Source organism: Mycteria americana, chromosome 1 (assembly GCF_035582795.1).
Source record: "Mycteria americana isolate JAX WOST 10 ecotype Jacksonville Zoo and Gardens chromosome 1, USCA_MyAme_1.0, whole genome shotgun sequence".
Taxonomy (NCBI): domain Eukaryota; kingdom Metazoa; phylum Chordata; class Aves; order Ciconiiformes; family Ciconiidae; genus Mycteria; species Mycteria americana.
In genome coordinates, this window is record NC_134365.1 from 26,467,606 (window position 1) to 26,495,567 (window position 27,962).

General features: G+C 41.3%; 1 protein-coding gene across 3 annotated transcripts in view; it reads right to left on the minus strand.

The window, feature by feature from the left end:
* Positions 1-27,358, minus strand: part of CPED1 (cadherin like and PC-esterase domain containing 1) — a 156,654-nt gene extending 129,296 nt beyond the window's left edge. For all 3 annotated transcript variants that reach the window (XM_075493254.1, XM_075493246.1, XM_075493264.1), the window contains exons 1-3: positions 27,241-27,358; positions 26,293-26,768; positions 14,760-14,946 (exon numbers count right to left, since the gene is read on the minus strand). In XM_075493254.1, the coding sequence (XP_075349369.1) occupies positions 14,760-14,946; positions 26,293-26,544 (439 nt within the window). In that variant the 5' untranslated portion in view covers positions 26,545-26,768; positions 27,241-27,358. The remainder of the gene's footprint in view (positions 1-14,759; positions 14,947-26,292; positions 26,769-27,240) is intronic.
* Between the last annotated feature and the right edge of the window lie 604 nt (positions 27,359-27,962).

Below are 27,962 nucleotides of genomic sequence, written 5' to 3' on the forward strand. Positions count from 1 at the left end.
TTTTCTGTGCAACCAAAGAATGAGTAGAATGCTGGAAATAAAAGTAATAAAGTACATTCAAAAATTATATTAGTCTGACATGGGGAGAAGAGTACTGCAATATGTGAGACAGGTGCATTAGATGGTTCTTAGTTTATTGGGGAGAGACCATGTCAGGCTAAGAATAATTCTCCACTGAGTTGTGTTACAGATTGTAACTCTAACAACCTATAGTTTTATCATGACATAATCTGTCAACTCATGCTATGAAAATATGCTGTCGAAATACTTTCTGAGCTACAGTAGAGTTCAACAGCAAACAAAAGGAAAATATGTAGTCCTGACCCAATGGGAAACACATCAGGGCAATTCAAACACTCAAGCTTGTTATTCCACTTCTGTGCTTACACACCGTGCTTTGGATGAATATTCAGATTACTCTGGTATGCTCTCACACATGGGTATTTTCTGCATAGCCAGCCTCTTTGAAACCAAAAGCATCTAGTAATCCAATATGGTATGCTCAACTTGTACGTAAGCTAAGAAGGTTTACATCCCTAGTTGCTCCCAAATGCTGGAATTCTTACTCTATGCATATTTAATACACCAGATAGGCTACCACAGTCAAAGCTGCTAGATATGTTTCTCACTCACACAAGAAAACATTGTGGGACTGAGACCTAACCTTCTCTGGGATGGAAGTACTTGACACCTACTTAAAGCACATAGCTCTCACAGATCTGCCAAAGCTCAGCTAATCCATCTGTGCAGGTGCTTCCTTACCTGCTGTGAAGGTGGGGAAGGAAACTGTCTGACAGACAAACCCAATTGAGAGATATTAGAGGCAGTCTACTGACAGCAGACTGGGATGAAGAACCAGGTTCTTCATCCTGGAGAGGATGTGCATGTGGGGAGGAGGAGGGTCATGCAGCTGAGACGTGTAAGGATCAGACTGGGGTGAAGAAGCTCATGGGGAGGGCAACTCTATAGTTAAGGAAGTTATTGTCCATATGCTCCATCTGTCATAGGCATCGGAAAATTTGCGATGACGTCCCTGTCCTGGTAGCAGGGTTTGGGGCCGAGCATGAGAGGTGGCAGTGCACCATGCATGGATCAAAGGAAATAAATCAAAATATTACCAGATTTTCACACGTGCATCCCTCTGAGGGAGGAAAACCACACTGCTTCATGCAATGAGGAAGAGGGCGCTCAGCTCTCCGAGCCTCAGCGGAGAGAGAAGAATAGCTCCATCCTGCTCTGTGCCAAGGAAGAAGACTCTGCCTGACAAAATTGCCTTTGGACAACCCTCACTGCTATGTGATCCAAGTTGTTCTAACTGATAACTCTTGGGACTATATCCAGGAAAGAACTTTTTATCCCTGTTCTGTGCACCCTGAGGCAAAATCATGTGAAAAAGCAGCATATGGTCATGAAGTGGAAGGATGTATCATGAGCAAGTGAGTCAAATCAAAGTTGAAAAGAGTGCTTGTCACAGCTTTTGAGTACCTAACCGTGCACTGCTTGTATGCATATATGCCTGCTCTGGTCTGATATTCACAAGGTTTGTCAAGATCTCCCATTGTTTATTATAAAGTTGTTTTATTTAAACTTCAGGTAACATGAAGGAAAGTAGCAGTTTAAATATGTGAGGTAGATACCTCTGTCACTCACAGAGCAGAGTGGCAAAAGAAGGGACACAAACACATGCCGCAATGAAGAACACACCGGGGACAGGAAAAACTCCTCTTGGCTGGATACAGACATGAGAGATTAAAAACCAACAGAGTCAATTGATGCAAAATCACCAGGATTCAAAAATTCTATTACAGAAACTTTTACTAAAATTCCAATTATTTTTTCAGGGAAAAAAATAAAAAGGAAATTTAGGCCAGAAGCTCTGTAATTTTACTGTGAGAAACTTAGAGGAACACGGGTTACAGTTTTCAGACCCATGTCTTTGTTGCTGAATAAGCAGAGTAGGAGTGCTGCGATCACTGGTTCTGTGATAAAAAGCTCATCTACAGAAGTGCCCAACAGAGCCCAGAGGAACCGGTGGGGGTGCCAGGTGGGGGAACCCAAATAGCACCCTGCTCCGGCTGCTCCCAGGGACATCCCAGGAGAGGGATCTGCCCACAAAACACTCTTCTCATGCATGTGCACATGCACGTGCACACACACACACACAGAGGAAGGAGCACAGAGGCACGATGCTGGGTGGGGAAACCCCAGTAACCCTGTCAGAGAGACACAAGCCCCTGCCCTGGTCCCCCCCAAGCTGTCCCAGGGGAGACTCAGCCCCAGTGCCCATCACGATGAGTGAACTGGAGCCCCAAAGTACCTTGTGGACCTGCGGAGGGGGGGAAGTGCATTGCCTAAGGGTTTGGGACCCATTACGAGGTGCATGGTAAGAGCATTTCCCAATTGCTTATTATGGGCTGTTTAGTGGAAGAACCAAAGGTGGGGAAAAGGAGGTATCAAGGTGGTTTGAAGAGGAACAAGCATGGCAAAAAGAGGAATAAAGGGATAAAAAGGGCTTGCCATCTCTAAGCAGTGAGCTGGTTGCTACTCTTGGCTGGCCAAGTCCTGTACCTGGTCAGGGCAGTTTGTCCTGTCTTCTCAGTAAACTACATTTCCAACTCTTTCCTGGCAGCAGGGCTCTCTCTCTCTCACGCACGTGTGTGTGTGTGTGCGTGTGTGTGTGTCTCCGGGGCTCTCAGTGCAGCCCCTGGAGGGGGGCCAGGGCTCGGAGACCCATGTGTCCATGATGGTAGCAGCTGGAGCGGGTGTACGAGTGCATGTGTGAGTGCTGGCGAGTGGATGAGGCCATGGGTGCTGTTCATGTTTGTGGGAGTGCTGAGTGTGTTGATCTGTGTGGCCAGCCGTGTGTGTGTATGTATGTGGTGTATAGGTGTGTGCGTGTGCCAGCTGGGAGCACACGCTCAGCATCACTGCTGGTTGGACACGGGGACACAGATCTGCATCAGCCTCACTTCTGTCAGGCTGCTGGATTTGGCAATCTCTAACTTGGATGAGTGGGTGCATAGGTGCTACAACAAAAACAAGAGGTACTGAGGCATCTTTCCCACTGGACTATTACCAAGCATGCTGATCCTGCTACTTTTACAAGGAAGAGTCTGGGTGTTTAGAGAGGCGCATGCAACAAATGGAAAGAGCTGGAAGCTGGAAAGAAGATTCAGTTGGTGATTCAATGGAAAAGTAGTGCCTGGGGAAGAGGAGTTCTGCCCAAGGAAACCAAACTGCCAGTTTGAGTACACTTTCCAACCTGCCCTTCACCCCAGCCTTTCTACCACACCCACCCTTTGCAGCAGGACATGAGGAAGCTGAGCTGAGAAGCCCTCTGAATGATGGCACTAATGAGAATTCATCATTGACTTTAAGGGACAGAAACTGTGCTAGAGCTGAGAAAACAGCCTCTTCTGTTCTAAGGATATAGAGGATCCTTAGGATAAGCTGCTAAGGAGTAGATGGGTTTATTTGTCTTAATGTCCTGTCTCATTCTAATTACAATGAATTAGGATAAGAATTACAATGCTAAAAGTATGGTGTTTGATCACATACGCAAGAAACACAGACATATTTTAAAGTCCAAAAGGCAGCCCTTGATCACTGCATTTACAGCACTCGGGCATCTTATGCCAATCCTAATTAATCTGTCAGATTCCTTAATACCCAAGAGGCAGGAAATAATCAGAATACTGAAAAAGAGAAGCTTGGGAATAGAGGCAATGGCTAAACTAAACAGTGTCAGGACACAGCCTCAACCATTGGTCTGCAATCATCTGCTGTGTTTGTTTTCTTCTCCCTGGGTGGCCATGCACTGCCCCAGGAGACAGCTCAAGTCAGTGACAGTTCCTAAAACTCAGCGAAGAGCAGGCCACCCTCAGTCAGGGGAAAAGAGTTTAGATACATGGACATGAGCCATATTGCATCACTTGTCCCCAGGACTAGGGAATTGACCCATTTTATTTAAGAGTTAGACAAAACCACAGAAGACAGTGATGCAATACTTAAGTCATGGCTAATGTAAGGGAGATTTCCAACTGTACCACACAGATAGTGTTTCCTATGCAGTACCCTACGCTGCACCTAGCACGCCATGAGTAGTGATAGTCGGCGATACAGACATTATCATGATTAGCATGTAGAGCATCCATGGAACATGGACTTCAAAGTAGATGTTAAAATTATGTCTCCAAACTTTTTAAAGAAATGAAGGGTCAGACTTCTCACTTTTGAAGGTCAACAGACACCCCCACATTGCTAGATTTGCAAAAAATGTGTACTGTAACATCTGGGATGTAAATTAGATGTGTCATGGAGCTGGGTAGAAAAGAAAAAAACCTGCTGCTTTCTCCTACCTCACACACCATCCTGTCATAAAGAGAGCAACCTAACTAGTCTACATCTTACCTTCTGTGCTAGGACTTTCTTGAATACTTCTTTCTTTCTGTTCTTAGAACGTTCTCCAGAGGTCCTCTAACTTTTTTTTATAAAGCCATAGCACTTAATTCCAAGTGAAAATGGGGTTAACGTGCCAAACTCTATGTGTTTGAAGTCCTTGTCTTCAGCCTACTCTTTACAGAAAATTACCTCAATTATTTTTTGTTGAAGGTTGACTTCTAGACAGGCTCCAGTGATACTTAGCCTCCCTGTGGTTGTGAAAACTGGAGTGAGGATTTTTCTTTTTTTTGAGAGAGTTGCTGAAGCCAGATGGAAAAAAAAATATTGAAATGCCTAATTCCCACTGAGACAGACAAATACTTCTTGATTTGGTCCAAAATAGCTAGGTCTTGTTCTTATTTTGTTTATCAGCCTGTTTAACAAAGTACTTTGGTATGCTGATAGGTTTTCTATTTTATCCCTTGTTAAAAAAAAAAAAGCATTGTAGCAAACAGTGGTTTTCTTCCAAATAAAGAAAATATGGTTTTGTCTTATTTTACCATTTTACACTAAAAGTCCTTTTTCAAAAAACTGATCAATTGAGCTGTATTCTGACATCTAAAATAACTGTGGTTCTGCCAGATTCATCTTGCAGAATGAAGAACACAATGCAGAAGAACTCAGTATATTCTATGTACATACACACTTTTAGTAGTTGCTATAAATTAAAAATGAAACTCCTTTTTACAGCTAAATATTTATTTTGGAAAGCATTACCACAAATGTCAGAAACAAAGTCATTACAACAATGAACTTGTTATAGAAACACTTTATGCCTTGAATCATTTGTTTCAAACTTTCCAAAACGCATACCACTTGGCTCTTCTGTCCTTCCCTCTATCAAAGTCTGAATATATTTTACTTATGTGAGGCACCATTGAGGAAATATGTTAAGACTATATATTTTTAATCTTGCTACTAGTTAACGTTGCTCAAATCCTATTCCTTTCTTACTTTTTAATCCAAATTCCTTCCATATTTTGCCCTTCTGTTGTGAAAAATGGACACTGTTTTGTAAGGAAACACGCCTGCCAAAAATTATAAAAATTAATTATATGTGGGTTTTTTCCTTTCTAATCAAAAAGTAGGTGTCATTTTTAGTAATAGTTTTCTGTAGGAAATAATTTTTTTCAGAAATCTGAAAGCTCTCATGACCAACTTGAAACTGAGGGATAGTTAGTTTTGATTTCTGAGTACGTCAGAGAAGCTTCCTTTCTCTTCAACATCTGTGCAAACTAGGATTACCTCCAAATGGACAATCTCAGGAGCTGAATAAAAGAATATTCAATATTACATTGAAAAATAAACCTTGAGGGAGTATAATGAACATCAGAAGGGTAGAATAATCATTCCCCTCATGAAGGAAAGGTTCCCATTTGATGTAAAATAAGTCAGTGTAAGAACAATACGGTGCGTGAAATTTTCAGAAACATGTTCTAACCTGTGGGTGGTTACTGCGCTTTTGATGTCTGGGGCATTTTTGGGATGCAGCACTCAAAAGAGCTGTCAGCTGAAAGTGGATGCAGCTGGAGAAAGTTGGAATCTGAACCTAGGAATGGAGTGGGCTGGCTGCAAATTACAATGAAGGCCCACACAGTGTATAAGCTTTTTGCTATCTGAACCAATAAAAGTCATGGTAGCTAAAGTTAAAAAAAAAAAAAAAAAAAAAAAAAAAGGTTTGGTTTCAGTGGTATATAATGCCTCTACCTAAAATGGGAGCACAATGATGAAAGACACCACACTTTTCACAGCTGACCAGGGCTCAGAGCCAGTGAGTGCATCAAAAAGGGTGCACAGCTTGCAGCAGCCAAAACACTGGGCAACAATAACGCAACAATCCCTTAGAGAGAGTGCTCTGGCAGGACTGCTACAGGCTTCTGGCTAGACTTACTGTCACTCTCCCAGCACCTATATTAGTAGACAATCATCTGACATTTAGGAACAGGCATATATATTTATAAATCAGAGTCTCTGCTTGAACCCTATCAGAGGCAGGATTAATTTCTTAAAGGGAAGCATTTTAAAAATACTTGAATAAACAATTATTTGCTGTTACCTTCTTATCCCATAGGCTACAGTTACAAAACATTGCCTCAAACTCTTGTACAGGATCTGCGTGTTACTAGCATATCATAAAGCTTGTATACTTACACCTTAATTCCTTGCATTTGTTTAATTTCAGTGGACTTGCACATTGTTGCTTTCCTTTGGCTGATGTGTGTATCTGCCTGGACACTGGCGTTTTTTCAGATTCTATTAACATGACATAATTTATTCCAGCAAAGTTTTAATTTTAGCTCACTGTGTAATCAGCGTGTAATATTTTAATTATTGTAAGTTCTAAGTCAGCCCCATAAACTGGACTGTATGTTCTGTTTATATGACTAAAAAGAACATTCAAAGAAAGGTATGTTTGGTAACTTGATGACTAAATGCTATAGTTTGGTTTTAACTTGACAAAGTTCAATGTCCTTATACTTTTGTTATGAACAAATAAAGAATTTCCCTTTCTCAAGGAACAGAGTGCATTTGAAACAGGGTTTTTAGTACAATTCTACAGAGGATTTATTTTAGTGATACAAAGAAATAGTTTGTGTGCTCTTCTGGTAGAAAACATGAATATATTCTGCTAATAATTAGGAAGGAGAATACATATTGTTCAGAAAAATATATGATGGATTTGGATTTTCTACAAGAAACCACAGCATGACATTAGAGAGCAGCATTTATTGGGTTTGTCAGAAACTGATCTGTCTTGTACTGAAACCAATGCTGTCTGTGGCATGAGATTAGGCATCCACTTTCAACTAGTTGGCAAATAGCCAGGCTTAATTGCTAGAAGCAAAATTAAAAAGTGATCAAGACAGTGTATGTTTCTGGTATACATTTTCTTCCTAAAACTATATGAACTTTCATTTTAAGGAAGCAGAACAAGTTTAACAAACATTAAGTATGCTTGTAACTCAGTATGCTCTGAGGATCACATTTCTACCCATTTAGCTTGTTTAGGAAGCTTCTTGCTTAACAACATACAGAAAGAATGCTTCTGAAGTGTATGTTTTACTTGTCAAAACTTTGCCCAGGACTCACATGACATATATTTTGCATTAGGAAACCAACCAGTTTGGTATACTGTCAGCTATATATTTGTACCAACAGTTAACCAAAATGATTTTTGGAAGAGAAGTTACATCTGCTAGATCTGAAGATATACATGTATTTGTACGGTAACCTGCAAAATACTTCTGTGGCTAGCCTCACCATTATTATTTTGCACAATATTTTAAATTACTTACTTATGATAGAGTGATCTTGTGCTTTTGCTGGCATGCTAGGATCTCCAGTCCTGCTTATTTAACCTTACCTCTACAGGGTTGTTTACACTTTCAGAACCTGATTTCAATTTACTTTAATTTTCTCAGAGACTTTTGTATTTATAAAAGCTGAGCATCTAGTGACCTCTCTATTCCTGACATTTCCTTTACTCTCCACTATGAAAAAGAACAAAAACCCCAGTGTCTCATTTGTGTTCCAAAGAAACTAAACTGCTTCTTTGAGTGGGTTGGTCCTTGTAATTGAAAATGGCAACCAGATGTTTACAGAACACACCAGCAATTTTCCTTGAGGCCTTTAGTCTTTATAATTGTTTGCTAAAGTTAGTTGGATTTCATGGAAACTTGTCTGAGGCTGTTACAAACAGCAAGTAGGGTCTCCTCCTAACTGTACTCTGAACAATTAAAAATAAAAACAATTAAATTAAAAAAAAATACAAAATGAAATAAAAGTAAAGTTAGAACTAGTGCTACCTACTTCTGTTAATGTATTTCAAACTCCGTAGAAAACCACTCACTAAGTTAGGAGATTTGGTTCTCTTAGTACTGATGTTTGCATGCCATCCCATGAAAACCATCCCTATTTCAGAGTATGTTATTTGCTTTCTACGTTCTCAAAATTCAGCTGCCTCTACTCTAAGCACCACTGATTTTGTGCTCCCTTCCCTTTTTCCCACTCCTGTCAGGAATATATTCTCATAGGTTTGGGTTTTTTGAGAATATTTTGCATTTTAAGATGCTGTAAACTACATATTGCTTGCTCCCCAGTTAGAGCCCTGAGTCACCGCAGCTGATTCATACCTGAAATCTCTCCATCTGCTTTAGAAATCACTATGTTTTCCTTCTTCAGCTTCTTATCTGCCTCATTCTCTCACGGCTAGTCGTAGACTTCAAGAAGTCTGTGAGTCCATCTTGTTACCCCACACGGGGAAACACTACATCCAGTAAAATCACTTTACCTAATATTTCAAGACCTCTAAGACTGAACGCTCCACAGCTCCAGGGGATCAATTTGATTACTTCACTAGCCTTACCCTCAAAACAGCTTTCATAATATCTAACATAAGTTTTTTGTTGTTGTTGTAGTACTTCATGTCCTATTTACTATATGCATGAAGAACAGATTGTTCTTTTTTCCTCGGCAGCAGACTTTTTTTATATTTTACGCTAACAAGTACCTCTGTTCCCCCCAGTCATACCAGTCTTCATACTCATTGAAGAAAGAGCATCACTGTCTCCTCCTGTCTCTATCACCTGCTCTCATTCTCACTACTTTTGCTGATATAGTATGTCTTGGAAAATGAAAAATGAATGTCTGACAGTCACCAGACATGGCCCTGGGGGCCTCCAAAACCCACGGCTGTAGTTTATTCTCTAGACTAATTAGCAGCCCTGAGGAAACTATTATTGGCTGCACTTATGAAGTAGCACTTCTGGAAGTTCCTACCTTGCTGCTAGCCAGATGTCAGCAATTAAGCTGATTCTTTTGCTGATTTAGCCTCTGGTCAAAAGTATGAATAGTGAGGAGTACTAGGGGTGATACAACATGCTAAAGGAATAACATAAAGATATACAGCAAGAAGCATGCATTTCATTCTAGTTCTGACAGTGACTCATACGATTTTTATCCTATGAGTTTCTCCATTTCCAACTCTGGTGTGGCAACATTTTTCTGCTTCCTAGTCCTACTGTGAATAGAAGTGAACAGACACAGACATTTTCTTCCCATGGAAATGAAGGTTTAATTTAAAGAGCAATTTTTCCAAAGGATACCCAACAAACTAAAATGAAAAATTGACAAAGACTGACTTGGAAAATTGCTTTTTGGGAGAATCAAAGCAGAATTTTCTTTCGTCTGTCCCCAACTGCTTCTTCAGTCATGCACCATTCAGAGAGAGACAGAAACCTGCAGCTAGCATCTCTCCACGTCTGCTGAACACCTGTGCTTGCTCCTGCAGGCTCATGCTTCCTGACATTCCCCAAGCAGCAGCTTTTACAGGGAGTGACCGCTGGGTACAAGGAAGCAACAGAGTGCTCTATAGAGAGCCAGTGAGGGAGGCAGCAGAGGCCATACCTGCCGTAACGATACAATTCTCCAATCAGCATTTTACAACAAAATTAGTTATGTCTGAATATATTCAGGTTGCTTTGACAATGAGGGGTTATTCACTCCTTGCTGTAATACCTAAGTAATGCCACGAGATGCCACCTTAAATGCCAGACAGATCTCTTGACCCCAGCACATAAAGAGAAGGGCCAAGGTTTGCTCAGATTTGCTCCCACGGGTCTGTTGTCTCACTCATCCCTTCCTGTTCTTGGAGCAGCTCCACCCAAGCATCACTCCCACATCTGCAAAAAGCCAGATCATCCTCATAGTTAGATGCTGGAACCAGGACCTAATTTACACAGCCAAGTACTTAAACACAGCATGCTCTTAAAATAGCAGAAAACAGAACAGAATTCAGTGCATATTGATAAAGTCAGCAAAGAGGAAATAACTTCAGACCTAATATTTTTCATCTATGTAAATTTAAGGATATATATAGTATATGATCTCCATTTAACAATCTCAGGTGAATGAATAGGACATGAAGCTGGTATTGATTTCAATGGAAATAAATATCAAGACTTATTGACCCAAGAGGTAAGTATCGACCAAAGCTAAGATGGGTTCAATACTTATTTTATGGAACAATAAATCACAAAAAAAAAAGCCCAAATCAATATAGGTACTATAACAATCTTTCTAATGGCATGGCTAAAATTTCATCTTCAGTGGCTTTCACTCAAACTGCAAACAGAAGCCATAGTAAAGTTTAAATACTTAACTGTAGTATTCGAAAAATAGGAAATGATCATTTAAAATCAATACTATGAAAATGGTTTATGATTCTTTTTTAAAGTCACTCATTGCAATTGCACAAACTTCCACCAAATTATTAAAATTAACATTCTAAGGCAGCAGGGAACATATAATGTTACGTTGCACTCAGTTTGCCAGCAGCCTGAATAGATGTGCTTTTTTCCATGGCCAAACTGACTGGCTATCATTAAGGTTATGCAGAATCTTTTCCATTCCCAAAGCTAGCAGTAACAACAGAATTTTGCGTATTATTGCAGAATGAATTAAAACTGGCTGGTCAGATTTGTAGCATACAACTGCACATATTTTTTGGAGCCTGCAGTTTTCTGAGATTTGTGTAACTATTGGTAAAGGTGAAGAATTGAGAAATGAAGGAAATGCCTTTTAAGGGAGGGTCACCATTGACTAATAAGGCAGGCACACTGAGCAAAGAAACTAAGAAAAACTGATGGCTCCAGAAAGAAAGATGTAAGTAGTTTATTTATCTTAGAAGATGTCATCTGGGGAAAAGTATGGAATTCAGGAAAGGTTCAGACAGCAGACAGTAACTAGAGAATGTTGTTTTTGGAGAGTAGAAATGCATTTTAATGCAACAAATTTCTGAGATTAAATCTTTCCTGTTAAAAAACGTTGTGAAAATGTTGGCAGGGCATCACAGAACCATAGGGACCCACAGATCCTGTTAATCTTTTCTGTGGCCCCAGAGATGAGAGCTTCTTGGACTGGAAGGACAAGGAAGAAGGCAGAAGACCCTGGAAAATAGTTGGCAAGTTCTCTGGCATTTGCCGCTCTGGGAGAACCTAAGGGTGCTCTGAAGCCAGGCAGATCATCCCACTCACCTCTGATAGAGCTCTGTGCTGGGCTGAGGGAAGGAAGGCCTGTGGCTTGTGCAGCTCAGCACAGAAAACCTCCCAGGAGAAAGCCTGGAGGCGTGGGGCTTTCTCACTCCTCCTGATCCTTTTATTATTTTCTGTGAAGCTGTGTGACACCATTTTCAAACCTGCTCCCAGGCTGAAGCAAAGGCAGAACACATCCCAGAGGCTATATCTCTATGAGCAGAATCTCACACTTTGAAAAAAGGAGGGAGGAAGAGAGGACACACCAAGCACACCTTCTTCTGCCTAGCTGGCAAACAAAACAAGGGTACCATTTATAAATGTGCTAGCTAATACCGCCTGATATCTTTCTTGTCAGCTGTTATCCAACTTCATTTGAACTGCTTGCTTCACGATGGACTTACCACAGATGCTGGAGATACTGACCATGCTTAAATGGATCCACCCCAGCAGCAGCTGCATGCCCAAGGTGGCAATCCCAGCTCTCCACAAAACTTGACTATCCCATCATCTGCTACGAACACAGTACCGCCTCTCTATCTCCATCCTAGCAGCAGACTAAAAGATGTGTTAAACCTTACAGAAAAACTGGCTCATTTAGGGCTGCTGCAAAAGGAAGACTCAAAGAGCTCAGAGCAGGCACAGATATCATCAGTCCATGGGCTTTTCCCTCCATGTGGGTTTAATTGCTAAGGAATGGTGAAAGCACAGCTACTTTTTGTTCAACCAAAGCTACTTGAGAACTTACTGACAGAGCTATTTTTCAATGAAAAATTAGGGGTTTCAATAATTTATATTTTACTGCAGAAAGCATCTGTATAGATTCTTCATAGGAAACCCATAAACCACAGTCTCTTTGCCTGAAAAAAAAAAAAAAAGGTAACCTTTTCCTTTTTAGCCAACTATTTTCCAGTTACCAAAACTCAAAATGTTTTGGTTGGTCTGTAAGAAGTGAAAAATTTCCATTGAAGAAAACTATTCTTCTGATGTTTCTCTCTGACGGCAATGAACTCAACACAGTGCTGCAGGCCAGGTGTGGAGGATCTCTCTGGAAGATCAGTGTGCAGAGCTGTCACATTTGGGTTTCAAACGGGAGCAGAACAGGTCCCAAAATGAATAGTGGGCCAGAGCAAAAAAGTTAGGAATGTTTTGCGGTGAATTTTTTTCCATATATGACTTCAGCTAGACTCTTGGCTCTCAGCCATTCTAAACAAAAAATCCTTTCAAAATTAGAGTGAACTTTGAAAGATACACGAGTAAGACAGACTGCACAAAAATAAAAGCACTGGATAGAGTTGCTAAATAATACCAAGTCAGAAGGAATGACTCTTTTTATAGACTTTTCACGTTAATGATCTGTGTTTCTCAGTCCGTTATCTGTATCGTTTTAATAGAGGCTTCAAGGAATGTATTTTTTAGTAATTTATAACACTCCTATTAGGAAAATATTATGACAAAGCATAGCTCAAAATACTCTTCTCCAAAATAAGGAGTACTATCCCATCCAGAACAGTAAACCCCATCATCTACTGGCAAAGAAAAATAACTTTGAGCATAACTTGTTTAGTTCTAAGAAAAGATCATTGGTTTGGTATGCAGACATGCTCTTTTACTTACTTCTTGTTTTTAAAACATAACTTTAAAGCTAGGCACTTACATAACACAGGGAATAGTTAAAGGCAGACTTATGTTGCCATGAAATGGAATTAGTAAAGTCTTACTCTTTACTTCAAATTGGCAACCATTTGACTTCTTTACATACTCCAACATCTGCTGGAAACTGTAGGATGTTCCTGGAAAATACCTAAAACTGTTTTATTATTTTTTTTTCATTACTGGAAAAATACTTCAGGAAGTACTGGTGCTAGCCTGTAAAATATAATTACCCACAGTTAAGTTGATTTCTGCAGAGGCAGTGTTTGGAGGGTAAAAACCTGTATTGGAGAACCTGAACCTGAGTTGATCACTGTAGCAAAATCTAGTACAGTGATTTTTTTCTAAGTCATAACTGAATTTCACATACCCATTTCCTTGGCCATTTGAAACAAAATTATTTCAGAGATGGTGGACATGGTCCCCAGATATGCTATCTTTTCTTTGCAGCCCATCTGACATTAGCAAAACCTGTGGACCCATTGTGTCTTGTCACTCTGGGATGGAAAGTACTCCAGGCAAGGAGTGGCTGAAAGGTGCATATGAAACTAGATTAAAATAAAGAGCGAGGTGAAGACAATTTACTATTTCTTGGTACAGCCATCCAAGAAAGCTGCATGTACCTTATTTTCAAGAAAGTTTCTTAAAGAAACTTGAAAGTAGTGGTTGAATTTTAAGCAGCCTCATCCATGAGAAATAATTATGTTTTTCATCTATGAAACTACTCTGACTGCTTAAAGCATGAAGCAAGACTGAGCTTTCTGGTAACCCCAGGAATGTATTGCAAGCCTGAATGATGCAAGCGGCACTCCCCTTAGCATGAGAAACAACCAACCACACCATGTTTCTACTGACAGAATGGTGGCCTGTGTATTTTTTTCAAAGCCTTCCAGTTCCGAAATTGACTTCCAACAGAAGACCAAATTGAGATCACAGTTTCAGTTCATACCTCTAAGGTGTCCAAGAGCACTGAAACATGGTCAGCATATATATAACTGGTGCCCAAAGCTCCCCTATCAGGCACAGTATAACTCTACACCACAAAGCTACAGTCCTTGTGCAAGAGATCAAACTTCTTCAGTAGCCTGCTTTAACTATGGATCAAATTTCACCAGGAACTAAGAACCAGCAGTAATTTACCCCAGCATCTGCAGCAAGTGCAAAATGTACTTCTTCTGTATCATGTTCTTCAACAAGCTTAGTGTGTACATACAGAGCAATCAAAACATTACCAGAGGAAAAAGCGTACCTTCACGTGTACAGCTTTTCCTTAAGAGAGAAAAGGAGAAAGAATCAAATGTAGCAGGTATTTGTTTTGTTATGAAATGCTCTACTGAAAATCACTCCGTTATTGTATTGATGAAGTTGGTATGAGAAGTCATCAGGAACCAAACTGATCTGATTTGGTTGTCAAGAATATGATGAATCACTCCGCTGCATTTTTTTACAGAAGGAAGTATCTAATGGAAGAATCATCTAATTGTGGAAAATTAGCTGCATAACTGGGAAGGGCTAGAATTTGGCTTATATCCTTACTCGCATCTAGAGTTTATAAGCTTTACCTCTGTGGAAGAATGCTGGATCAATAGCTAACATTTAGGAATTAATGAATTAACTAAGTCCAATTATTCTTACTGTGATAAGGGCCCTCAAGCCTGGGATCTTCCATCAGCCTCCTGTTTTCAAGGACTGTGACTGTATATCCATGTTTTGCCAGGATGCGCTGACAGAGCTGACGGTCGGTTTCACGGTGGGCAGGAGGTGCGTACAGAACTGCTCTTCTCGTGCGGCTTCCAAAGTACTGGAGAATGGAGTCGTTGATCTACAGCAAACACAATGCAACGATAATGGTTGTAAGATAGGACACTCCTCAGCAGTATAATATATAGCTGTTATTTTTCACAAAAGGAAGCTAGTAGCTTACTATGACAATCTGGGAAATATTTCTGGTATAATTAAGAATGCTCTTTATATCAGGGAGTGCTGACCACAAACTCCATTTTGTCTGCCTCTCTGTTTTTTCTACCTTCATTTTGGACTGATATTGCAAGGGTTTGAAAGCTCAGGGTAGCAACGGACGATCTTTAAACCGTGGTCTTCCCTTCATGGAAACACCTTTGGCTGAAATCTGGCATGCTCTGGTGAGCTGGTAACAGCACTTGCCAGGTGACTTTGACTGGGGCCTCAGGCTGACCTGTGGGTCACCTAGCAGAGAGGACTTGGTGGGTCCCATGTGGGACCCACATGGGTTCCTTGGTGGGTTCTGAGGAATGTGGGTCCTAGCAGCTGGTAAGTGCAGGGGTCTGAGTTCTGCTGTGCAGTGTGATTAAGAAACCTAAGAGTACTGAGGTAAAAGCATGCAGAGGAATCCTAAACAGTATTGCAGATTGCTGTGCCTCTAGAAAACTAAATGTAACCTTGTCAGTACCTTATCACCTTATTAGTCCAACACGATCCAGCCAAAGAGGACTGGCAGAGAGACTTGTATATAGGAGCAAGTGGAAAGGTGTATGATGTCTCCAATGAATCCCAAGGAACTCTTGGGCTGTCTACCATTCACTGTCTTCCCACATAGTGCTTAGGGACAATGGCACCTAGAGAAAACCCTTCCTCTGTATAATAGCCCGGGATATGATCTTCTTGCAAGGAAAAATGGAAGAGAGCCACCCCAAACACACAGAGATAGTGTGAGCTGGACATTAAGATCTGAAAAAAAGTGAATTACAGGTCATCAGATCTTTAGGAAAGGTGGATATCTTATGGCTTATATAAGGCATAAACATGGATGGTCCATGTGGGAAACAGGTCACTAATAACTGGAATAGTCTAGCTGTTCTTTTGCAATAAAAACATCACTAACAGACAAGATTTTCTTTTGGTGAAAAGTATTTGTCTTTAGGATTGAAATATACTAGCATTTAAGGGATTCAATTCAGGACATGAAATTAGTTTTTGTCAAGTTCCTGAATTTCAAGCTAGCAGTAGTCAGTAGTATGTCCTTTACAAACTAAGTTATTCCATAACTTCTAATTTTAGTAAGCTTATCACTGGACATAGGAAGCGCTACACAAACAAGGCACCACCAGTTTTTGCACAGTAGACCACACTGAAAAAGAGACAGATGCTTTGATATAAACAAATGTCATTCAAGATGTGTCCAGTTGTTTATAGGCCTGGGATCTAGTGATAAAGTCACTCTTCTCAGCAGTCTGTTCCCCAATTACAGGATGCAGTTTTACGTTACGCTTGGCTGAAGTGTAGGCTTCTCTGCGGCAGTGAGGAGCACAAACTATTTCAGAGCCCTGAGCCTCTAATACCATGTCTGCTTTTGCTCCAGAGCAGACATCCCCCGTGGAAAGGGTTAGCAACATCGATGAGGGGACCCTGAAAAATATCTCAATAAACACTGTCAGAGTCTTCCATGTATATTTGCTAAATGTGCAACCCAAAACTACTTTAGGCACTGGGATATTCAAGTAAAGGTTGATCACATGCTGGCCAGAAGGAGCACAAATAGCACAGGGTGAAGTCACAGGAACTGTGTTAGGTAACCCGTCAGATGTCCTCCCCGGTGTCCCAGAGTTTTTAAAACAGATTAATCAGGCAGCAAGCACAGCGGTAGAGCATCTCAGATTGCCCTTCCCCACCACAGTGCCCGCCATTCCTTCCCCTTCTGCCTTTGCCCCTCCCTCCTCTCCTCTTATCTGCTCTCTTTCCTGCTCTCCTGCAGCGCCAGCAGCGCTGGCAGCCCTTCCTCTCCATTTCCCTCCCTCCCTCCCTGTTCCTAAATCCAGCCCTTGCCCTGGCCCCATTCCTGTGCTCCCTCTCCCTCCTCCTCCGGGCAGTCCAGCCAGACACTTCTCGCTTTCCATTTCACTTGCATTGCGGAAGAAAAATCAGGAGCGAGACACCTCTCACTTTATTTTGCAAGCAAATCCAATTTTCCATCCCATGTGTGCTGCAGTGGCCAGTGTTGCAGGGTGAACTAAGGACACGTGAGGAGCACAGAGGGGCTGCAGCCCAGGACACATCCCTGTCCGGTTTGAGTGGACAAGCTGGCGATTACGGCTTGTCCCGCTCCCGTCCCTCCTGCTACGGCTGAGGGTGCTTGCTGCCTGCTGCGGGGCTCCCGCCTTGGACTTGGCAGCACTTCGTGTGCACCCCTCCTCACTAACGGTTATCGCACTTTTTTCATGCTAACAGAAAACACCTTTCTTCGCAAAAGCGAAGCCTCCTGCAGTGTCACTCCTTAAGCATTTTGCTTCAAACAAACTTTAAGAGCTTCTATCTCAAGCACCCAGCAATGACTTTATTTTCCCCAGTGGGCAATACTCCAAGGGCAGCTCTCGCAGGCCTCACCCCAGCCTGGCTGCCGCCTTGCAGCCCATGCCTGATGCAACGGGCCTTGGTGGCCTCAGGCGCCGTCCAGGCCTGGGGGCCGAGCTGTGCCCCCCCACACTCCCTCCGCCTGGCCGCTGAGGCACAGGGGGACAGGAGCCAACTGGCCTCGAGGTGTCCCAAGGGCCCTGGGGACCCCACAGTCCCCGGGGCCGGAGGCCTCGGTCTGCGCCAGCCTGCCTGCAGCAGGATCTTCCAGGGGAAGGGAGCTCTCCCTCCCGCCTCCATGTGAGCACTGATGCAGACGGCGTCCTCCCCAGTTCCCTGGGGATTAGCAGGAATGTTTATGACGGTCTAGTTTGGCAATGGCAATTATTCAGAGAACATTGATAGTAGCATAAAAAGAAAAAGGAAGTTCAAGCAATGGTGGTAACCTAGGTCATTTCCACAAAACACAAAGGCAAACCGCCCTGAGTGGCTCCACGGGGCCTGTGCAGCAGCTGGCTCCCAGCAGCCGCCTTTCAGGGGCATTCAGAGGGCTTGTGATGGCCTTCATGAGTGGAGCATGCCGCTAGCTGCTCCAGAGGGCTTTCCTTGGGACACACAGCCCAGAGACATGTAAAAATCCTTCAGGCTGCTGGTGTCCAAAGCCTCCTGACACAGGGCTGGGAGGAACTGAGCAGGCCTGGCTGGGGACACACTCGCCTGTGGCCCCAGCCTCCCCTCCGGCCACCCAGCCGCTAGACACGGGACGCTTTTATCCGCTAGCTTCCCAAAAAGCCATGATGGGATCTTTGGGACACCAAGACAATTCAGGGTCCTAAATTTAACAGCTTGACCTGATGTCTAATCTGGTACTATTAAATAATATGAAGCAGCTCGACACCTTTTACGGTGCTTGCTTGAGATCCATGTGTAGTGTTGCCAAATTTATTTCCTCTGCCCTTTCCTTTCAGAGCTATTTGCAGTCCAGGTTACAAGATGCAATGTGTCCTCTCTGTTTTCTTGCCAAGCCAGTGCAATGTAGGGTGTTTTTTTTGTTTTGTTTTAAACTGCCCGTTGGCTACACAGAATTTAAAAAATTCTGGCCAACTGCACGCTTGTAGCAAGTGATTCCATAATTTTTTCCAAAGCTTTATATAAAATACCTTACATCACTGGCCATGCTGATCTCGTTACTACTGGATGTATTTCAGAATTTCCAATATTATAGCAATAGCAGTCATGTTTATACACTTAAAGAGTCTGCTGGTTTTTATAAAATGTTTCTCAATCATAAAAATGCAGTATGGGCAGAGAGCTGGTATAAAAGTAGAGTGCAACAGATGAAAATAAGCTGTTCACATATTTCAACGTTTTATGGTTCTGATTTTTTTGGCATTCCTACAACTTTAATGTGCAGCAGGCTTAGACCAAAAAAATGGATCCATAACATTTTGAATATTTGAGAATAATTGTTAAATGGTCAAATGTTTTCATGTCCCGATCATTTTTTAGCTCTCCGCCAGTTTGAAGTCTCAGGCTATTTGTTAGCAGGTCAGTTTATTACAGATTCAATACACCTTATGTGAAAGGGATTGGTAAAGAACATCTGTGGCCCATGTCTTACCTAGAGAATAGTGTGGCTGTCTCCACATAAATTAATGAGGCTTTACAGCAAAGCTGAGGTTTCCCATATGATTTAGGATGAGGCCTATGTCAGCTTTGACATGATATACCTGCTCTTACAGCTTGCGAACCATTGCACTTAGCTGAGTCACTGGCCTCATTTTAGTGCAATAGGCTGTTACACAGATGACCCACAGCCTTGACAACTGGTCTAAACAAACCACAATGGACTGTAAAGTGAATAAAAATGCATAAAAATGAATTTTATAATTTTGTTTTCAGTTTATAGAATAACATGAAAAACACAAAACAAATTGAGTTCCATAAAATTTATTATGGATTTTTAAAAAATTATCAAATCTTATGGATATTCCTCTGAGGTCTTAACAAATGAGATAAACAGCCCAGTTTATATAATATGAAAGCTCAAGAATTACGTAACCATCCTTGTCCAACTGAAAATAGACATCTATTATCTGAGTTGCAATTCTTAGTTCTGTCTGTCTGCAAGTTCCACATAGCTGTGAAGTTCTCTCTTAAAGAGAAAATGTTTTGACATTTTCCTTGAAACCAGTTTATCCAATTCTAGGTTATGAATGTATAAAGATATAATTGATTGTATTAGTCTCTGAAGCTTTCCTCTATTGTACAGAATTTCTGGGTTGTTCCAAAAATCCAAAATTTGGTCAGTAACTGAATCTTATAATATATAATTACTGTCATTGTTTTGGCCAAGAAGAAAATAGCAAAGATATTTCAAGTTGAGGAGAGAAAAACAGTTCATTGGCATTTTTTCAGATTCCAAGAAGATTGCATAATTCCATAAATATTGATGCATTGTCTCTGCCTGGCAAGGAAGCAAATACACAGTTTGAACTGTTGCCATAGAATTTCATTGACCATCCCTTCAACTGCAGAAACAAAATTCTTCTTCCTAACATAATGGCCCAACTCATGTCTGCCTAAGCTTCTCTCAGGAAAGAACTCAAAATCTGTGAATCATCTTCTCAGCTACCCAGTTCTGGTGGCATTAGTCCCTGTGTTGATTACAGGCAGCCACTCTTTTACACCAAGCTAGCCAAGATTGTCAGAGTCTTGTCCAATAGCTTCAGAAAACTTGACTGCAGCTTACTTTAGCCCCACTGCTTTCTGCAGGTACTGGGCTGCTGCAAAAGAGATAATATGAGCCACTATGCAAACCAAAAGGCCTTTGCATGAAAGGGGAGTGCAACAGAAATACCACAAGAGAACCAGCCTTGTATAAACACCACTGGGACTACTAGCGATCTTCACAGGCAGAGAACTGCCTAAATTCCCATTTAGCCAGCAAAGGGAGTGTGGATCTACCTTAGCTGCTAAATACCACCTAGCACAACATTACCAAAAAATCCATGAGTGGGACTCCTAGAAACTACCACACTAATATTAAACAGCCTTAATAAGAAGAGAGAGAATAAAAACCTAGCATGTGGTTCTAATGCCCGAAGTCATTCGTTTACAGGACTGTGCAGACCTTTATTAATTCCAAATGTGACTTTTAAATTCTTTTTCATGTTTGCATAAAAGTTCACAGAAATAGTAAGTTGTTCATACTACTGTTATATTTGAAGTGCATATTGCTACTTCTTGATACAGGAGCTGAGAAGTTAATTTCCTGTTTCACTTTCTGGAGGATAGTTAAATGTGTTGTCTTTATGTTCTGCTAGATTTCCTAATCAGAAAGGACTGGGTTGTAGAATGAAATGGTTGGAATGTAATTCTGCTTCCAATTGTTTGCTGAATAAATACAGAACAAGCAACTAGATTATTGGCACTACTTTGATGGCTGGTTTCTGACGACTTTATAAATCCAAGAGCAAAACTGGAGTTATTTGCATAGCCATCATCAGCACTCTGAGCTGGAAGTACAGAGCTATTTTATCAAAATGCCTTTGCTTTACGATTGTGTGTAGTTCACGGTACCAACTGCCTTGTCTTGAGAGCAGATGATGAGCCAATCCTACCATCTTATCGAAACAGCTACTTTTGAGGAAAGGGCTCCAATGAAGTGCATGAGTGAGATTCTGCCTCCATTTCCCATTTGCTGCTGATGCATCCTTCTCAAAGTTCCCTTCCTGCACAGTGTCTCCGCCCTGCCCCTCTTTCCTGACTGCTACCACAATAGCCTTGCCCTTTATCACCAAAATATCTCTAGCTATCTGCGCAGTAAAAATAGCTGTTTCCTCAGTGCCTTTTGCATTTTTCGTTGAAAAGGAGGAAAAAAATGTCCTGCTTTTGTAGGTATCATCACTCCAAGGAAACCAGTTGCTGATACCATACCATCTGTCGATTGCTTTCTATTAACAGAAGTTTCATACTAGCAAAGTTCTTTGTTCTTTTGTGAGGAGAAAAGAGTTTTCACCCCCCTACTGTATTCTATAAAAGAAATATCCTTTTTAAGATTAAATTTACTTTAAAAATGTATCAAACCTTATTATGCATAATGTAATCTTTTCTATCCAGAGCTCTCACCAGACTCCATTTCTGCATAATAGCAAAAATCACCCCTTCTCGTTCTATCATCCAGCTTCATTTCTCCTTTTTCACATATTTACATTTCAAAAGTTCCCACTAGCTTTGTCTTCTTTTCTTTCCATTTCCATTCCCATTCCCATCTCCCTTTCTCTTCCCCAGCACAAATCCAGCCCCCTCTGTGCACAATCTCTTCTGTGCCTTCTGGGGATACTATTACTTTGCAGCCATAGTTCTCTACTCTGCTTCCCACATCTGCCCCCGCCAGTGTCTCCTTTCCCCATGCCTTCTTTCCATGACACTCCTCTCCTGCCCCCTTCCTTCCCTGCTTATTCTGACTGAAGCAAGTATATTCCATCCAAAAAAACAATAGAAAAACCCCAGACATATGCCTGTAGAGGGTGAAGTTCATCAGATTTGTTTTAAATGTCTGTATTAAGTCATGATAAATTTTGCATTAGAGGCACTTATTTCCATTCACTATGAAGTCCAGCTTTCTGACAAGATAGAGTGGAGCACTCAAGTAAAGAGAGGATAATTCCACTCTGGATGTCCAGAGTTCTAAAGTTCTAGTAACAGTTTCTCAACTTTTCAGTAATTTCACTCCCAATTTTCAAATATAGGTACCTGGGCCTGTAACCTGTGCAAGATGTTCAACTGGATCTTCCTCTAGACCTTGGTTAGGACTAAAACATGATGTTTCTCTTTTTTTTTTTTCCTTCTCTTTTTTTCGTTCTCTTTTTTTTTTTCTTTTTCTATGTAGTATCTCTGAGATATGGCCACATCAAGCTGTCATTATCTTGCATCTTTCATACTGTCCACTCCCAGTAAATTATATCCTATCCTATTTGTTCAGATTGAAGCCATAAAAAACCTTTTCTCATTCTTTCTTCCTTCCTCATTGCTCACCTCATTATATCTCCTCTTGGAGATATATCTTTTACACCAAACATGTGGCAGGTTGAGGGCCTTGAAAGCGAAGACAGCTTTTTTCACCATACCTGTTATATTTCATTTATTGTGATGCCAGCCTCACCCATTCATTAAATTCTCATATAATCAGCTGCATGTCTTGTTTGTTTTCTTTTTCTCAGCTGGCCTTAAATGGCCAGGGGATGTGAAGCAATGCTCTTGTGAGTATCCATGAAATAATCTCCTTCAAGATCTATCTTAAAATTTAAAAATCTGAATTTTTTTAAACATTGGCCATGGTTAAGAGAGCTAGTATGCTGAGACAGTGCCTGCCACATGGGCAATACTGTCTCACTGCTTCCTCCCAACAGCAGAGGTACTACATCTACCTGGGCAAAATGCACTGCTGTGCAGAGACACCTAAGTTGGCTCTGGCTGAACTAATTCAGAGAGTGGAAACACAGCATAAACAGCTAATTAGCTCTTCTCAGAACTGGCTGAGAAGCAGAGCTAAATTACTTAAGATGAGTGTAACTGTTTTACATCTGGCTGGTACCAAAGGTATTTCTGGCACAAGACCATGCCACGGAAACCTGCACACAGGGCTTGTATAGGCTTTTTTCGTTGATAACTATTTCAGTTTTGATGCTACAGCACCAACTCTTCTCCTTACTGTATATATACGCAAAAATTTCATCATACAGGAGGTAAGGGTACCTGCCTAAACCTGAAGACAGCCTGCTGCTGTATGTGACATCTCCCTCTAATGCCTTTAATGCTGGAGATTTAGAAATAAGCCTTCTATTTTTCATGCTACGGATATTAACATTTCATTTTATACTAGAAAATGTTGACCTCTGTTCATGTGAAAACAAGGCTACAGGGCCAGCTCTCCAGCAGCTTTTAAAACTCCTGTAATGTGTGATACCTGAGAGAGGAGTACTATGAGCTCTGTCAGGTTTTCCAGGCTATGAATGAAATCTGCATTTTTGCAATTTAAAAAAGACAGCTTGCAGTATGTGTCTGACAGTAATGGCTCCATCCCAGGGCATCTTGGATGTAGTTAAAGACACATTTACAGATGAAATTGGCAATTTCCAGCCCCATGCTTTTTCCGCATTTGTCTGGAACTTTCCAAAATGAGATGAATTTTGAGATCAGAAGTGCAGTGGCAAAGCTGCGTTTTTCCTCAGATCTCTCCCTCCGCTTCCCCCACTGGCTCATAAAAGGTGCCAGCTTTTTTTTTTTTTGAGGCACTTAGTGCTATGCATACTCTGAATGGAGAAATTATCAGACTTTGGAAGGGGATTTTGCTCATGCAATAACAATCATAACCAAATTCTCACAGCAGGCTCAACACAATACTGATTGTTTCTCTGAAGGAAGCAAGAATTAAAGCCGCCCCTACCCAGTCAGAAGAGATTCTGCAGTGTGACAGATGCTATAGCTCAAAATCCAGAAACACTGGGTGTTATCTAAAGAATATTCTCTCCAGCAGCGTCGTCTTTTCCTTAAAACTTATTCGTGAACTTCGATTTCATAAGACATGTTGTAGTGTTTTCTTTAAGTTGCTGTTTAACTGTATAATAGATTCTTTTTAATAAACTTCCTAGGTGGACTATTTATAGAATAAGAATACATGTGTGACTAGTTCATTAAAAATGTTAATAATTTGGACTATATTTTAAAGTATTTTTTCAGGTTTATACATGAAGACTTAAACCAGAACTTTAATGAAAACTTGTTTCCAAAGTAGCTACTGTGGGTGGGCACGTGACTGTAAAATAAAACTGTGTAAAGTTGCAACCATGACATCTGTCTTAGATGTTACTGGGTACCCAATAAAATCAAGCAAGGTAACAGTTCAGCTATCTGAATAAGCAGTGGGCAAAAACACACAGTTCAAGAACACCCTTTCAAAGCAAAGTGGTAGAGATTTTTGGAGATGTTTGTCTTTTCTGTTCCCTGAGATTATTATTCAGCCCACACAACCAGCAGAGTATTCTCTGGAAACAGAGAGCAACTTAGAGTAACATCCCAACATGTGCAAGACATTTTGTTCATCATGCTCTAGAGGAAACTTTCAAGACAAATAAGGAGCCAGCTACGGGTGGTCTTCAGAACTTGAAGAGAAATGTGTTGGAGTAGCACAGCCCTGGAAAACATACCTATAAGGGTTAACATATAGTACAGCTGTAAATGCATAGGTTCAGCATGTGCGTGTGACAGTCACATCCAACCATGTATGCTGGAGGGCAGTAAGTACAGCATGTTGTAAAAACATAAGCTTCCTTCTCATTTCAAACAACCAGCACACCAAGTTCAATGTCAATCTGCATTTTGCTCAGACAAATTGGGAAAGAAGAAATTACAAATATTTTCAGCCAAACAGCATACTAGCAAAACTGTGCCATGATTTCACCAGTTCTTACAGACTTTAGGTAGCCCAAGGTAAGATATGAAATGTTCTTTGCCATTACAATAGCAATGAGTAAAAAGGAATGGACTGTATGTGTCAAAAGCTGTAACACAATGCGACCCCCATCTGTCAGCTGTGCTTATTTCCCTTTAAATTGTAATTCCTCATGTCACATTGTTGAAGAAATCCAAATCTGTGTACCTAGTGTACTAAAAGGTCATTAAAATATAAAATTATGACAAGTGCAGCATGGAGTAGATTTCTGCAACTCATAAGATAAATCTCTCTGACCTTCACAAGAAAAAAAATCCATTTTTTAAGACTTAATGTTAAAGAGTTCGTGTCAGAGTTATTTCACATATCTGTGTTTGATTGTTGCAGAAGACTGTTGCACTTTACAACTGCTCTCCTAAAATCAATATTGCTGACCTTTCAGACTGTGAACCCTGTCTAATCAAAGAAGCAGCCTTCTAAAATTTATTTTTTAAATTTGAACTGCTTTATATGGATGCTGTCCATAATCTGTGAGGTCACAGATTAATGTCTATAGTCCTGATACAGTTGTATAAAACACCAGCATAATGATAATTATCTCACAGTGAGATATCTGCTGCACTATTAGCAGCCCTCTATAGAGTTGAAGAGAACCTGAAACATTTGTGCTAGAGCTGATCACAGATTCCAGAGTAAAAATAACTACCTCAGTCTGTTCCGTTTAACAAACCACATTTTCCAACTAAAATAACAGTGTCTGCATTTGTTAGGTTTTAACAACCATTCTAGGAACCCTATACAAAATAAACATGAGGTCAGGTAACCTAAGGACAAAGTAAAATTTGTGGGACAAAGATTCCAAAGTAAATAGTGTGATTTGAAAATGTGAAAAGCGCTTTTTTTATTTCTCAAATGCAGTTAAATTCAGCTTTTCAGCAGAATCCCAGTAAAGTTCAAAACCGCCCAGCAGATAACTTTAACACAGGGCAGCTGCAGTCCCGGTGTTAATTAACAGCCTCAGTCACTTTCATGAAACCCCACTGGCTCCTGATTTACGTGCCTGTACTGTAAAGCCTCTGACCCGATTTCTAAAGCCAAAATAAAATATGGTCTGTGCAGCAAACTGAAATCTCCCTGGAGTCACAGAGCAATGCCATGTTTCAGTGGAAGATTTCAGGATTCCTGTGTTAATAACACCACACTGAGGAGCCGGTAATGGAGATGTGCTTGCGCATATGCCGCTGTCATTAGATCACCCATTTGTTTGTATACAGATCTCAGACTTCCAAGCTTAGGCTAATTTTAGCTGGACTCAGATGATCCTGCCAGACTCGCTATCCGTCACTTTGCTAATTATTGCTCAGCACTCTGCTCCAGCTGACTTACCTTTTTCACTGTCTGTGAATTACTGCCAGGGAGGAAGCAGTGAGTGTTGCTTGGGGAGACCACCTTGTATCTTCCTTGCTGTGTTTTAGTCAGTTTGTTGGGTGCAATCCCATTAACGACTGCCGAAAGGATGCTGCTGGTCATGAGAGGAGTCAGGGTCTGGCAGAACAGACAGATGGCCACCACTAAGGCCAGAAAGAAGGGACGAGGGCGACAAAGCCTGCGGCACCTGGGGACTTGCCCACAAACCATGGCCTCTTTGCCGTCCTCACTTCACCCTTTGCCACATTGCAGATGCAGTCCAGGTAGCCACGTCTTGCCAGGGCAAAAAAAGTCAAAGGCACGCTTTACCCAAAACTAGAGAGAGTTTTCCCCATTTCCGCTGCTGAGTGCTTTCCTGGTGCCTGGCAAGAAGTCGTAGGTTCCAGAGGAGCAGAGGCTCGGGAAGTACCCTCCCATGGGGGTACGGGAACAACCTGTGAAAAAACAACAAGTGAGCAGCGGCAAAGAGCAGCGTGCCATGGGGCGTTCTGTAAGGAGCCGTAGCGAGCTCGTCCACGCCGTGCTCTTGGGAGAACAGACCTGCCGGCAGACAGGTGAGGAGCAGAAATCTTCACCCCCTCTGCAGAAGGAACTACTCAGCCAGATAATAGTATCCAAGAAAGCAAGAGGTTAAAGCTTAACACGTCCTGTCCACAGCTGAAAAGAGTAAGAGAGTGTACCAACTTCGTGAACAATCGTTTGCTGTTTTTTTCTCTCTTGCATTCTCAATTCCCACTTTGTTTTTACAGTTTCCTTCATTCCAGTCCTTTTAAATTGCCTCCTTCCTGTCAGCATGCACAGCTTTCTCTCTAAAAGTGATCATTTATCTGAAAACTGACAGACTATGAAGATTTTCGTTTGCATTTGTTTTGTCCAGATTGCGAGTTCAAAGTTAGGTTTACTTACTCAGTTCTTATCCTGTTAGAAGCTTTCCGTTCTCCTCTAATGGGCTGCTGATTAAAACCACTTGGAACAACCCTGGCTCATGATCCCAGCCCGTCTCACACACTCAGAAGGCAGGCACACGCACATACACACGCCATCTGAAGCCAGTTGGACCACAGATTTCATATAAATAAAGGCTGGACTGCTCAGAGGGTGGGGCTAAACTAGCTCCGCTCTGAGCAGGCACGGGGTTTGGAGGCGCAGCCTGAGATCTGGATGGGGAACAAGAGGTGTCCTTGCTCACACTGCATGCCTCGAGGCCACCATCACTGCAATTTTTAGAAAACTGCTGTTACAGCAATCAGTCTAAGTGAAACAATATTAATATCTTGCAGGCAGTAGGAATCTGAGCAGCACCTGCAATATTTTAATCCAGATTAACACAAATGTTGTAAAAGGAAGCAGATTTACTTGGACATAAGCGTCACTGGCAAAGCAGTTGTCAGTAATTTTCCGTAGTAGATATAATATCTCATAGCAGTGTATAAATAAAACTTCTTACTGATGTTAAAGAGGGAAAGAAAGGAGGGCGGACAAAAATACTCCAATGAAAGCACTTAGTATCTAAGCCACAGAAGGTCTTAGTTACTACTTCCCCCTGCTGACACAGGACAGGGACGAGACAGATGGGAACAGTTGAGGAACTCTGTTATCTTTATAGACCGAAACTTCTCAGATAATCA